General features: G+C 31.2%; 2 protein-coding genes across 3 annotated transcripts in view; one reads left to right on the forward strand and one right to left on the reverse strand.

The window, feature by feature from the left end:
• Positions 1–1386: 1386 nt before the first annotated feature.
• Positions 1387–4287, forward strand: LOC147802468 (uncharacterized). The gene is made up of 3 exons (XM_087152712.1): positions 1387–1390; positions 1571–1651; positions 3626–4287. The coding sequence occupies exons 1-3, from the start codon at positions 1387–1389 to the stop codon at positions 4285–4287; spliced, it is 747 nt and encodes a 248-aa protein (XP_087008838.1).
• LOC107448720 (cell adhesion molecule Dscam1) overlaps positions 1890–15075 on the reverse strand; it is a 95484-nt gene continuing 82298 nt past the window's right edge. The window contains exons 22-27 of one of the 2 annotated variants that reach the window (XM_087154264.1): positions 14366–14583; positions 12847–12910; positions 12149–12251; positions 7374–7486; positions 4814–4899; positions 1890–2899 (exon numbers count right to left, since the gene is read on the reverse strand). In XM_087154264.1, the coding sequence (XP_087010390.1) occupies positions 4829–4899; positions 7374–7486; positions 12149–12251; positions 12847–12910; positions 14366–14583 (569 nt within the window). In that variant the 3' untranslated portion in view covers positions 1890–2899; positions 4814–4828. The remainder of the gene's footprint in view (positions 2900–4813; positions 4900–7373; positions 7487–12148; positions 12252–12846; positions 12911–14365; positions 14584–15075) is intronic. The other variant, XR_015430049.1, reaches the window with a different exon arrangement.

Here is a 15075-nt window from a genome sequence, read left to right on the forward strand (position 1 = left end):
TTAATAAGCATGTTTTAAAAACAAATACATATGTTTTATTTTCTTTAAATTTTGCACAATTAAAATATTTCGAGACTTAATATGATCAATATATAATTCATTAGTTTTATCAAACCAAGCAAAAAAGCTATTTTAATTTTAAAATGATTGGATAAAATTGTGTCTTAAAAGTAGTGTACTCCCTTAATTTGCGTTAATGGTACAAATTTAGCCTTATTTGAGAAACACTCATGACTAAAAGCATTCTAACACTTAAATCAAATGAAAAAAAGGTAATTCTGGTTTGAAGATTCAAATTAGTCGTCCATGTCATTAAAGGCTTCAGAAATGTGTGCGATGAATAATTCATGTGTATTTAAAGAGGTAATTTAGGTGAGAACTTTTACGGCAGTTAACAACATCAAAATAGCATTTCTTTATTTTTCAATCAATGTCACGTTTTTCCTAATGGTATGCCACTTAAATTTGAAAGCCCAAATTGCTTCTATTAGCTATGACTCCAAATTCCTTTTCTTCAATAATGTGAAATTTAGAAGTTTTTTACTTATTAGTGTTCACAATATAATATGCATTATCTGATTTATCCATATAATTAAATATTATGCTATATTAGCATGCATGTTTTAATCTTATTATAACCACGTACATAATTTAACCATACTAAAATTACATTATTTTAGCAGTATGATTAAATATTTTCTGTTAATATATACTGTTAGGATGATATCAGGAGTATAAAAGCTTATGCATACTTTTATGTGAACTCCTTTGCGTCTTAGAAAACAGGGGAAGGTACAAATACATGAAACTCACTCTAAGCAGATAGAGTGACAGTAGCATTCGAATAATTCATTTGGTGCTTAAAAAATAAAGGAAGGTACAAATTCTTGAAACTCATTCCATAGAGAGAGTGTGCCGTAGCATTCGAATTATTAATTTGGTGCTCAGAATATAGAAGAAGGTACTAATACCTGAAACTCAATACTAGGAGATAGTGTGCCGTTTAATTTAGATAATTCGTTTGATGTTTAAATATAATGAAGGTACAAAGATTTGAAACTCATTCTAAGGGAATAGTGTGCCGTATCATTCGATTAATTTGTTTGGTGCTTAAAAAATAGAAGGTACAAATACCTGAAACTCACTCCAAAGAGAATGTGTGCAGTGTCATTTGGACCATGCTCTTGGTATTTAGAGAACAGAAGAAGGAAGAAAGACCCGAAATATTATTCCATATTAGAGCTGAAATATTATTCCAGACATCTGTATCATTCGAATACCAGTTAACATCTAGTTTCAAATCATAAATTCCTGACCATCCTCGGTATTGTCCAAAAACTGCCATTTTGAATTAATATGTGTGTGCATTTTAGAAGAAACACTACCATGGGTAAGATATTCATTCCGTTTAAAATGTACCGCAAGCTACATTTACAGGAACACGTTACTAGATTTATTTTAAATTGCATGAATGAATTGGTATTTTACGATTCGCGTACAGCATATTGCTGCCATTTCTTATGGGTCTTTAATGATAATTGTGCATACTGTTTGTGCATATTGTGTTTAGGAAAATCAATGAGGAGTAGCATCACATCTAGAAGACACGTAGTGTTTTTGGCTCAATATATTGAAATTGCCAGTATGTCAAGTAAGGAATAGTTAAACCGTCATTTGTCTAGTCCAGATCTAGCCAAATTGGGTTACTTTCGTTATGCTGTAAGGCTATAAGCCGAAACTGGGAGCCATACAAACTTTTTAGCGACACAGCTTTAACTATAAGGGCATATTTCTTATACATATTTATATTAAAAATAATTCATTTTTAAATAACTAGCATTTTCTGCAAGTGAAGAAAAAAATTGATTCAAAAATTGAATACCAAGATCTTAAAACATCAATATTCTTTTATTGTACACATACGTAAATTTAAGATAAAAGTGTAACATCATCATATGGATTGAAAAGTTTTATCATTAAACAAGTTTATACAAAGAGGAAGTACAAATATTTTCTACTAAAAATAGAACCTTTTTGATCATAACTTTTCTTAAAAAAGGAAGCTTTCTAAAATGCGAAGCTTCTTTCCAGACCGAGTGTCAGCTCATTTCAATATTCAGAACAAATTACTTTCATGTTTCAACGTAAATAAAACAATATTCCACGATATCTTCATATATTTCAACAATTTCTTCAACAATTCCACCGTCTAGTGTTTCAACATAAACGCGATACAACAAATTCCGTGATATTTTTATATATTTCAATATTTTTTTCAATAAATCATTTGCTTGGTGTTTCAACACAAATAAAAAGTTCTCTATGATATTTTATATATTTCAACAATTTCGTCAATAGCTCCTGCCTGTTGTATCAACAACAAAAAATCATCCATGTTGTTTTAATGCTTATCAACACTTTCTGAATAATTCCTCCGTCTAGTGTTTCAACATAAACGCGATACAACAAATTCCGCGATATTTTTATACATTTCAACATTTTCTGCAATAAATCATCTGTTAGGTGTTTCAACACAAGCAAAAAGTTCTTTATGATATTTTATATATTTCAACAATTTCGTCAATAGTTCCTGCCTGTTGCTTCAACAAAAAAAAAATCATTCATGTTGTTTTAATGCTTTGAATAATTCCTCCGCCTGATGCTTCAACCTAAAAATAAATACTCCACGATATTTTTATATATTTCAGCACTTCCTTTAATAATTTCTCTCCTTAGCGTTTCAACGTAAATAAAATATTTTACATTGCTTTCATATTTTCAACTCTTTTGAACAGAACAAAATGATGGACCTATGTTGTTAACAAATTGAGCCGTTTTCTTTTCTTGATCAGGCTTTGTATAAGTTTTTCAAGCTCCTGGTGTATAATGCAAGTAATACCTGCAGAATAAATTAAAAAAAGAAGTGAGGTGGTGTTAAGTAAACTATAACATAACTAACATTCAGGCTTATAAAATTATCTCATTGGCCCCCATATATAACTATACTAATTTGTGGCCTTCAAACATAAAGTAATTTTAAAAAAATGATCATAATTATCCAAATATATTTTCAATCTATACTAATTTGCGGAACTTAAGAATAAAATAGTTTAAAAAAATACACATTTTATACTATTAAACGCATTAAATAGAATAATGATTTCGTATAAATTTGGAAAAAGCATTTAAAACAAACTAAAACGCTGTGTCTGAAATAAAATTTTCGTAAGTCTCTTTATTATATTTCTAATTATATAAATGATAAGAAAATCATTAAAAGAGTTACAATTTTTAAGAAAGCACATTTGCTTTCTCCGAATTCCAAAGTTAATAAGTTTCATCCGTTTGAAATCTTAAGTTGGCTATTTTGTCTAATCGTAGAATTTAATTAGTGTTTTTTCTATTTTATATTATTAACTGTAACACTCTATAGAGTGTTTTAAAAGGAACAAAAAATTCGAATTTTAAATACATTGTAGTTTTGAAATTCGCAATGATTAGTTTCAGCGCACATGATCTTCTTTTATAAAGCTCTCAATCACGGTTTGCCACTATTATCGTGTAATCTCGTTTATATAATATCGTTTATATAAGGTAGTTTAATATCTATAGTCTTTGGGAATAGCCAAGACCACTTTTGAGGGTGAAGTTGAGGCAATCAAAGTAGCTTTAACCCATTTAAATGCTCGTTCTTCTCTCTTCGATCAAGCTGTCATCTTCTCGGATTCCCAAGCTGCGATTCTGGCCATTGCCAACTGCTCTCAAGACCCTACCTCTTTGTCCATGGTGAAATGTAGATCTCTAATGACAGAGATGGGGGAAAATATAAAACGATTGCCTTACAATGGATCCCATACCACTGTGGTATCCCCGGCAAGGAAAAAACTGATGCACTGGTCAAAAAAGGTGGCTTTGTTAATCAAGCCCCAAAATAACTTGGTTAGCTATAAGTCAACTTCATTAATGATTAATCATGCACTTAAGACAACACATATATCAATGCTAAAAGAACGGACAAAAGAGAAATCGTGGAGAAATGACATCCTGAATCTCCCCGATAGCCCAAGAAGCAGTGCTGTAGCTGCCTTTCGTCTTGCTGCTAAGCACGATTGCTTATATGCTCATCTTTTCCGTCTTAAAATAGTGGATAATCCTGCCTGCACCCTCTGCCGCAGTGGTGCGACGATGAATGCTGAACATATCCTCAACTGTACAGTTCTCGCAAAGAACTGCATCTACTACCGATACTGGGAGGCCAGAGACCTTTTGTTCAATTTAAATTCTTGATTTAATTTTTGTGTTTTATGTTTTGCTCGTATTTTTGTATTTTGTAAATTTCATCTCTTTTTTGTATTTGTATTTTTCTTTTTTTTTCTGTACGGCGTTAGGATAATGTCTGTATCGCCTACTGCACTGGAAATAAAAAAAAATCTATAGTCTAGATTTGAGTGGTCATGGTTTTGATATCATAATTCTTTCATATCAAATAATCCCCGAAAAATAAATCCAATGCCATTAAATTGGACGGCTGAGTTCAAGATGACCGATTTTAAGCGAACAGCTGTTATACTACTAGAGATAATACTCGCCATGCACTGACTAATTGAGGAAATGGGTTGTTGCTTACAAGACTGTAACCTATCTATACTTTTATGTATATTATCTAAGCATTTAACAAGAAATGTGTTTTTATTGTAAATATATTTGTAGCTCTTATTTGCTTATCATGCAGATCTTTGTTTTTTTTTTCATTTTTATAGTTCTTGTTTGGATATCTTGTAGTAGTTATACTATTTATATTTTTGGTACTTACTTATTGGTTCTGAAATTATGATGGAGCTAACACTCCGTCTTTCCAACGACCCATTTCTTTGCAACGTGGAACTTCATAGGTTTTCCCTGAAAAATTTCGCAAATGTAACACTTCAAACTAAAATCAAAATCTTTAGTATAATTCTAATTACTAAAAATTTTCATGCATTTATTAAATGTGTAATAAAGCTCTAATTTCAAAATACAATAGCATCTAATCTATCGGAGCCGGTTTCATCTGACTACCTTTGCCAATTCTAAAGTGTTTTTTTTTCTTTCCTTTCATGCCTGCTTTTCAATCAAAGTGGTTGGGCGCTGTTAAAGATTTGTCTGAAAAATAGTCTAATAACCATACATTAAATTGTTATTTTACCATATCCTACCCAAATAGTTAAATAGCCATAAAAACATAGTAGTAAAATTGATAACTGTGAAAAAAATTGTTAATTGACTGTTGACTGTTAAACAACTAGAATTTTATCGGCGTTAAGTAAGCCCATTTGAGGAAGCCGCTTAGTTCTTTCCATCTGGTCACATAGCATAGCTGTGAGGACAAATTTCCGGCTCATGGCTTTGTGAACGGGTTCGAATCCCAACATTGACACAACATATGAATTTCATTCCTTCGTATGAAGAGTTTCCAGAGACTCGCACTAATAAAATAGACTCGCTACCTTTGACTAATAAAATACAAAATTTTAATTCGTGACTGGATGCACCAGAGACCTGCTTAATACAAAAAGGTATTGTATTTACTAGTTCTCACGATAGATAATAACATCAAATTAATTAACTAAGGTACATTTCACTGTTCATTTGGCAAAACACAACTCAATTACAACGTAACTCCAATGCTCAGTTAAATTTTATTTTTTACGGTTTAGAAATCATGCAAGTTGCAAATGGTTGCAAAATCGTAAAGGTAAGCAATTTTCCTAACCTTAATCTTTACTGCTATTTTGATGAACAGACTGCTACCGGTTATTTTTCCGTTATTCTAGAAAAAAAAATTAACAGTCTATATTCTTCGATAACCTCAGTGTTAATCGGTTTCGGTTCGATTCTCCGTGATAAAATCAGAAAGTCTGGGTGCTTTTAAAGTCGAAAAAATCTATTTAGTGATCGGTAGCTGGAGTATATTTAATTTTTATTATAGTATATACTCCAATTAATTAATTAATTGAAGTATTACAATTACTATATATACAATTATTATCTAAATTAAATTAAAGACTCTTCTAATATTAATATTCTCTTAAATATTCTCTCCAGACCTCCATTGAAGATCTCAATTAATTGTTTTCCTAATGCAGCCATATAAGAAGTCGTCTCAGAATAGTACTATTTTAGTACTGCATGACGACTAAATACATTTGTCTTTTTTTATTAGAGCAACAAAAAATGCTTTGTTTGTTGGCGAGTCTGTTAGTTATTGTTGTTGAATTTAATCTCACATTCCCTTTTTTTTCTGTGGTAATTCTGTTGATAATAATAATTATGTCTTCCACTTTTGCTATAAGGAAGAGTGTTAGGTTATCTGGACAAATAAATCATGATATTATAGTATGAATAGAGCAGAGGGAAAGCCTTACAAAGCTGTCAAATGAATGCAAATCACTGAAATACGCCATGAAATTCAATGAAATCTGTTAAAGGTTTAGGATTAGACGCTGCTTTGAGCATGGTTGTATTATAACGGCTTATTCAAAAAAGCAGACAAGGAGGATCAATCAAGGAAAATAGTGGAAGTGGGTCTTACTATATAATTTAGTTCTATTATATATATATATATATATATATATATATATATATATATATATATATATATATATATATATATATATATATATATATATATATATATATATATATATATATATATATATATATATATATATATATATATATATATATATATATATATATATATTTCATGAGCATTTAAAAATTAAATTTAAATGCTACATGACATTATTTTTGATAAAAATGTATTTAAAAACGGTATTACTTCTATAATTCCGGAGATTCGGAAATTTCCAAATCTCCGAGTATCTGGAAATTTTAATTTAATTAAGTAATTTTGTTTCTAATATTCTAGATTCTAAAGTATAAATGTTAAAATGTTATGTGTAAATAATGCAGTGTGAATGTTGGTGCTGTAAATGGTACGGAATGCCAACATTCTAAGGAGATGCCGAAAACTTATATTTTGATGACTGCCCTAAAAGTTTCTTAAACAGAAATGTTCATATATATCATTCTCATTCTCTCTAATGGAATCTATCAGCTTCCATCGTGGTAAAAATCGATAATTGAAAAGTAAGTTCATAATAATGACACATTTGTTTGAGGCAGAGCTACACCGAAAAATTTCCACATTTATTGAGGTTATATTTTGTACTGTAATGTAAATCTTTAGCTCTCGATTGTGAACAACACAACTTTGACTTTAATGTACATGTTTTAAACTTTGAATAAAATAATTATAATTTTATTCGTAATCCTAAATAAGTTAAAATAATTTAATTATTGACTTTATTTGCGTATTGATTATCACTCACATAGTCGATCACACTCAGTTTCAGACTCTCTCGCTTCTTCTCTTAAAATCACATCATCAGCTGAGTGCAGAGAAAATATCAAATCATCATTATCGGACTCTGTGCTGGAATTTCTACAAACAAAATAATTTTCTCATTATATTTGTTATAATTTTTACTGGCTCGATATTGGAATGTTATAATTTAAAGGATGGCCGAAACTAAAAATAGTGAGCAATAACCCTTAAAAATAAAAAAACATAGAAGAAAACACACTAGAAATCAAGATGTCTTTGCAATGATTTTTCACATACCTGTTGCAGGTGGGAGACGACACACAATCTGGCTTAGCTGCAATAATTTAAAGAAAAACACAAGGAAAAGTCCAGAGTTCATTTTTTTTTGTTGTAGTTTATTACTGCAGATCACTTCATACCAATAAAATCGTTGGGGCATCAGAATCACAAGTATGTCCAGTTAGGGGTCATAAGGCATATTTTTCAACATTGATCATCTTTTCATCTCCTAGTAGCATCAGTGGCGGCTGGCAGTTGTCTCAGTCGACACATAAACATTTCGCTTCTGGAAGGGCGATCCAAAAAATTACGATGTCGATAGATTGATTTTCGTTCTTGTCGAAAAAAACCGCATCCTTGGGGAGTCGGCGGGCAGGTATTACGCCATTTAAAAGGGAGTGAAGTTCCTTCCCTCAACCAGAGAGAAAACCGAAGCAAAATAAACGCTCAGTACGCGAGCGAGGTGACTGAGAAAAATCAAAGTATCGAATAATCACTTAAATGTTCATGGCGATGAAACAAAAAAACAAAACAATCACAGCCCGCAGAGGGCAACCTCAGAGGGTCGGAGAAATATGACCGCCATATATTTAAAACAAAAATAAAACTCCGTCTCTCCAAAGAGAGGAGGGGGTGAAAATGAAAAACCCCTGTTAAGGGATCGTGTTGACAACTAAATTTCGAATGTGTCCGCTCCCAGAAAATGGGCGGTATTTAAAGAAATAGCTAGAAGTGGAAGTTAAACTTCCTAAAAAGCCAAAAAAATCGAGCTTAAGGAGCGAACTGAACTGAGTTAACTAACTCCTTAAATTTAAGCATAATTAAATACTAACGGCGACCGTACCGTAACCACAAACATGTGTTGAGATCAAAGGTCGCCGACAGCCTTCTTTCCAAGAAAAAGGAGTGTCTGAAGAATGTGCAAGGAGCCTCCTGGGGAAAGTGTCCTCATTGCGCTAACGCGTTAAGGGGCGAGAAGAAAAAGATGAAGACAATAAAAACTGTATCTAAAAATATAAATTAAGCCGAAAAATTAGTATTTTGATTAATAAAACGGGATATTTAGAAATTAGGCTGTGACTTAATGTCACAATATTTAAGTTATCAAATCTTCCAGAAATTTTCTCAAAAAGTAAACTGACATGGGATATTTTAAAATCAAGCGCTGCTTTCTAATAAAAGTCACTACTAAAGATAGGGGTGCTGATTTTTATTAAAAACATTTTTAAAAAAATATACAAAAAAAAAAAAGTTTAGTTGATGGAGAAATGTAGACGCAAAGTTGCAACAGATTGGTAAGATCATTAATTTATCTCTCTGTTCATGTGTTTTCTTTTAATTTCCTTCTTCAAAATCTTTTAATTGCAACATTTCACCCTTATTTTTTATTGCCGAATTTGTTTCGCATCTTAGTTGAACTTGTAATTTAGCAGATTTTGTTTTTCATTTTAATCCTCGACGCTAACTGCTAATTAAACCAAATCAGCTGTTTTTCTTTTCCTTCAATTATACGGAAATGTAATGCTATTTTCTACTTGCCATCAATATAATTTTATTTTTATAATAATATGTATTCTGCAGTTTTTATCCTTTCTGTTTGAATGTATTATTTAATGCTTTAATATCTCTATCTACAGATTGAACAAATCAACTTAACTGGAAATGCTGGCTTAGTTCTGTTTATCGAAACATCGACTCGCATTTTAATTCGTAATGCATGATCATTTCGTAAATTGACAATGCGCTAATAAAGGAAAATCTTGGAATCTAAATTTTTTTTTCTGTACAACGCAAATAGTTCTTGAATTGCGAAATTTTTATCCCTGAATGACTCACTCCTCCCGGAAGAATGTTAAGATGCTAGGGGATCATCGAATGACTCCAGATGCTTAGTACTTCGGTTAATACGCTGCTAAATACGTTAAATTCTTTTCTTAGAAATATAACATCCTTGGATCTTAGACGTTAAATATTTATTGTGTAACTATTTGAAGCCTTTTACCACTCCTTTTGTGATAAAATTTTAAAGTGCATGATAATATTTACTAATCTAATAAATAATATCTAATAAACAAATAATAATAATTACTAATCAAATAAATAATTTTAATCTAATAAATAATAATATATAAATTATTGTATTATACTTGATATGCTTGTTTTAATGCGCACATGAATGTTTATAGTGATTTTTATCATGTTTTCTTGGAGAAATTTGATATACAAAGACATTTTATGCAGAAATTACCACGTAAACAATTAGGAATTACTTTAATTGAGAGTGATAAATAATGCACTCAACTTGGCTGACGCAAGAAGCAAAATGTGCAGGGTCACTGAAACTGAGGGGCATTCTATGACCCCCAGTAACTAATAAAAACTTCTATTGAGAAAGCAAAAATACCCGCAAATACTTTCTAAATATTCACAAAAGGCATATACAGATGGAAACTACTGCTACTAATAAAAAAGGATGAACAGGGGTCTAGAATGTTTTTAGAATCAGAACATATAGAATGTATGGGGTCATGAAATGACCCTCGCGTGTCCTCCCAGATGAATGAAGATTTGTCTGAAAACTCCTCTGGTTGATAAAAAAAACATACGCAAATGATTTGATATTACAGAAATATAGCATAAAAAGTGTGTAGCGATAGCCAAAATAACGAAAAAGATGCAATTTCTTTCATCAATCCCATTATTTAAGGCTTTAACATGGCTTTTCGAATCCAAGGAAAATAGAAAGGACAAGGGAAATTAAAAAGTCACAGTTTATGCTCCTTACACTTGAAACAAAGCTATAATTTTATTTTGTGTTACATTTACCATATAACAATAAAGAATTATCTGGACTTTAGAGCAGGCAAATACGCTCTATAACAAAAAAATCGACGCACAAAGAAGGAGTTGTCCGATTAAAACGAAAATTGGTGGATAGGAAGACTATATACAGAATAGTAAATGATTGAAATTTCGGAGCATGTGAATAATTTATTGCAGAGTTACAGTAACAAGTTCAATAAGGTGATTACCCGCCTCTAGCCTGGATTCAAGCTGCCACACGGTGTGGCATAGACCGATAAAGATCCCGGATGGTCTCTTGCGGTATTTCCTGCCAAATTCGATCCAATTGTCGAACGATTTCATCAACATTCCGTGCCAGATGCAATCGCCTTCCCATCATATCCCAGACATGCTCGATGGGAGAGAGATCTGGTGATCTGGCAGGCCAAGGAAGAGTTTGGTAAGCTTGCAGACAGTTCATAGCAACACGTGCCGTATGTGGTCTGGCATTGTCCTCCAGAAAAATGAGCCCAGGGCTCTGCAAAAGGAACGGTAGCAAAACAGGTCTTAGGATGTCGTCGACGTACCGCTGTTTAGTAAGTGTACCTCTAATGACAACCAAAGGGGTTCGGCTGTCAATGGAAATGGCACCCCAGACCATAATGCCTTGTTGAGGGCCGTGTGGCGTGCAATAGTGAAGGCAGAATTCCCCCTCTGCCCTCTGCGTCTCCAAGCACGTCTTCGATGATCGTCAGCACGCAGTTGGAAGCGGAATTCGTCGCTAAGGACTATACGTCCGCAGTTGGCAAAATTCCAGGCATATCTGTTCAAAACATACATGCATACGAAATTTCAAAGCAATCGGATGATTGCTTCTTGGTGCGTCGATTTTTTCGTTATAGAGTGTAATTTAAATATTTTAGAAGTTAATAACCTTTTTTTAAATAGACAATTCGAATACATTTTCCCACCTTCATGAGAGTTATCAAAATCACTGTACTCATCTTAGTTTTTGCAAATTATTATGAGCATAGATAATGCAGATTTGGAGTAAGATTTTGAATATTAAAAAAATTAGACTACAAACGCTATTCATTTTCACGCAACTGTGGCTTTTATCCATATAGACGTTTTGCACTATTTTTATATTAAGCATAGATAGCACCCTGAGCAACTGTTGCAAACTCACAGCAGTTACAATAATAGCACAGTTTTGAGAAAAAGTCTCATTTCATGTGACTACGGAGCCCTCGAAAAATAACCATTGAAGGCGTTTTTTGAAAGTAAAAGTTATTTACAGTAAAAAAATAGTATTTTTGGTCAATGGAACTTTTTTTCTCTAAATATCAAAACAATCGAATAAATAAATTTGTTAGATAATCGTTATAGTCCTTCCAAAAGAAAGTTAAACTCTGGAAATCTATTTTCAGTTTTCTTTTACAAGGGAATTCGTATTTCCAAATTCATACATATAATATTGTTGCCCTTAGGAGATACATGATGTAATAAAATATGTAAGTTAACTGACCTTCATAAATCATAAATTTTAATATGTTAGATTTTAAATATGAACAAGCGAGCATTTTTGCAAAAAATTGATATTTTTCCAATTTTTTTTTCTTCTAAAAATTGAAAGTTGTTAATTTAATAGTAATTGCAAAGAGTAACGAACAGTAAGTAATAGTAACTAATAGTAACGAGAAGCTATTGACTTACCCATCTCCGGAACCTCTCCATAATTTTTCTCCATCCATTATAAACCTCCCTCTGTCAGGTACCTCATAAATTGCTAGCTCTCTATGCGTTCGTAGCTCTAACTCTACACAACAAAGAATAAACATGATCAATGTCAATTAAAATACGAATCCTTAGAAATATTAGAATTCTTAAGTATCATTGAGCATTATACGACGAACAGGAATTGTAGAAGGGTTAAAAAAATCTTTATTCCTTTTTATTTTATATGCATTAAATTACGAAATCAGTTTACCATACTTTAAGCCATTATCTGTTAAGTAAGTAGCTTATTACCAAGCATCCATAAGAATAAGTTATACTAAATCTAATCATTATCGAGATAAAATAAAAGTTGTACTCTTATCTTATCAGTAAAAAACCTATTTTCTAACATCCATATAATTTAGTTACATTAAATCTTATCATTGTCGATAAAGTAATATAAATTATGTGAAGTTCTGGGTAGTTAACTTGCATTTTTAAATCTCAAAAGACTATGCATCTATAAATCTATAGAGCAGATAAAAATTTTAACTTGTTGATAAACAGTTGCTTACTTTTAGCCTCACTTTATCACTATTTCTTTTATCGTCACTTTAAGTACTAAATATGTTATTTTCAATGCTTAGGAGTTTAATAAAGTTAAATAATTATTAAAAGAAATCACACATTCTTACCTGCGTGCTCATACGTTGAGAGATATATTGCTGGCGTTGTATAGATACATTCTTCTTTTTCTGCCTAAAATTAAGCCATAAAATGAGACTATACTAAACACTATGTAGTTTTAATAATATAATTAATGCAGTTCAAATAAAAGAATCTAAGAAATATCACTACCAATAAGAAAAAACTTCATATTTATGAAAGCAATTAGCATGCAAGCAAGTACTGATTTTAGCAATTGCCTGATTTTAGCACAATTGGGCATGAGTAATTAATTTGCACAGGATTCCACGGCCTCTTAATCTTCTAATACTATTTGAGAGATTGTACTTTAAAATAGTTATTAATTACTTTAAATGCTAGATTGCCCTGTTCCAAATATTTTATTAACCCATTTATTTATTGCAACCGGAATTAAACAGCTAATTCATATCGATTTATTACTCCTAATATTTAACTCCATAGCCTTATAATTTTGAAACCACTACAAAAGACAATGAAATTACCGGATCCAACATTGAGGAACTTTTGACTTCAGAGCAAAATATTTATAGTGAAATCCAATCAGGATTTGTGAAACACGTATTAGTCAGAGTATCAACCAATGGTTAGCACAACGATAAGGGAGCTTTAACCCATGATCTGATGAGTTCCGAGGTCGACCAATCTTAAAGCATTTTGCAAATCACCGATTAATGATAAAATATATGCTAAATAAGCAGATAGTATCTTATAATTACATTGAACAATGTAAACATTTAACTGCACAGTTGCTAACATCTTCTGTTTTACGAAAGGGTAAGTTTGAAAAAAAAAACAATTTTTCTTCCATACGCTGTTTCTGTTTCTGCGTATCGAGCCACTGGCTTATTATGCACAGAAAATGCAGAAAAAATGTGACAGTTAAAAAATAACTTGCTCAAACAATAAAAAATTGTTACAGAAAACTGTGCAATGTAAAATATTTTTGGCTACTTTTTAATTTGTTTAAAATAATAAAAGAAAAATTTGAAAATAATTCTACAGTTATTTTTTTTCTCTTTCAAAAGCAAAACTTTTCGGAGTATTTTGAGGCATTCCGAATTCTTAAAACTATATGTTCCATATGTCCCATTCTTAAAGCGTTATGTCTCAAAGAAGTTTTCAGTTACAGATTATTTTACAACAAGAATTTAGAAGACAAATAACGAAATCTAATAAAAAAATTTGTTTTTACTTTTTATAAATTTTTTACGATAATAAAAATAGTAAAATTATGAAAGAAAACATAATCCACAGTCACGTTTTGATTGTTTCAGCTAAGTTCTTAGTTTATATTAAATGGCATGTAAGGATAACTTACATATTACGGAGCATTCTACCATATTAATGAACACGCTGTGAGGTTTCCGCATATTTAAAATAATTTATACATTTTATCGGCTTACAATCAATTGACCTAGTATAGCTTTCTTCAGTGTAAAAAATCCATACACGCATTTCCACATATAGCTTGAATATAAAGACAATAAATAAATAAATAATAATTACCTTTCTTACAGGCATGTTGTACGTATATCCACTTCTAGTGCTCCCAAATGTGCACGTATTTTGTTGATTGGTATTATTTACAGCCATACAATGATCTGTACTATAATTCTGCACTCTACTAGTTGCATATGGGGCAGGAAAGTAAGTCTCATGCCTAGCGTCATATGTCCCAGAAAGAGGAATGCTATCTTGCTTCAAAGTATCACAGCCATCAGCACCTGAAATAAATAATAGAGTTAAGTGAAAGGCAAAATAACCAGAAGCGCATACATGTCATAGAACATTGCGTCCTGGTAAAAATCAAAATGATTGATTACGATGAAATATTAAACCAAGGAAGAAAACTGAAACTTGGAGAAGAAAAAATCAGCATTGTGCGTGCAAAGTTAAGAATTCAGGGTTTAATTCGAAATCATGAACTCAAAGGAATAATAAGTACATGTTTGAAAATGCATCTTGCACGAGTATAGTATACTATAATATGAATGTATTATTAATTGAACCTAATTTATATTTTTTCTTCTTACGTTTTAATTATTTTTTTTCTCCATTGATTAATGATGAACACTACTGCTATTGGTTGCCATAAACTTAGATAATGAGAATTATTTATTTGAAAATATTTCAATAAAAAAAATTTAAAAAAAAGATTTATTTCACTTTTTTAGTTTCTAAAAATAATAATTTTCCTCTTTCTTATGCACAGCATT

The sequence above is a fragment of the Parasteatoda tepidariorum genome, chromosome 10, assembly GCF_982258835.1.
Source record: "Parasteatoda tepidariorum strain Cologne lab strain chromosome 10, Ptep-v5.0, whole genome shotgun sequence".
NCBI classification, from domain to species: Eukaryota; Metazoa; Arthropoda; class Arachnida; order Araneae; family Theridiidae; genus Parasteatoda; species Parasteatoda tepidariorum.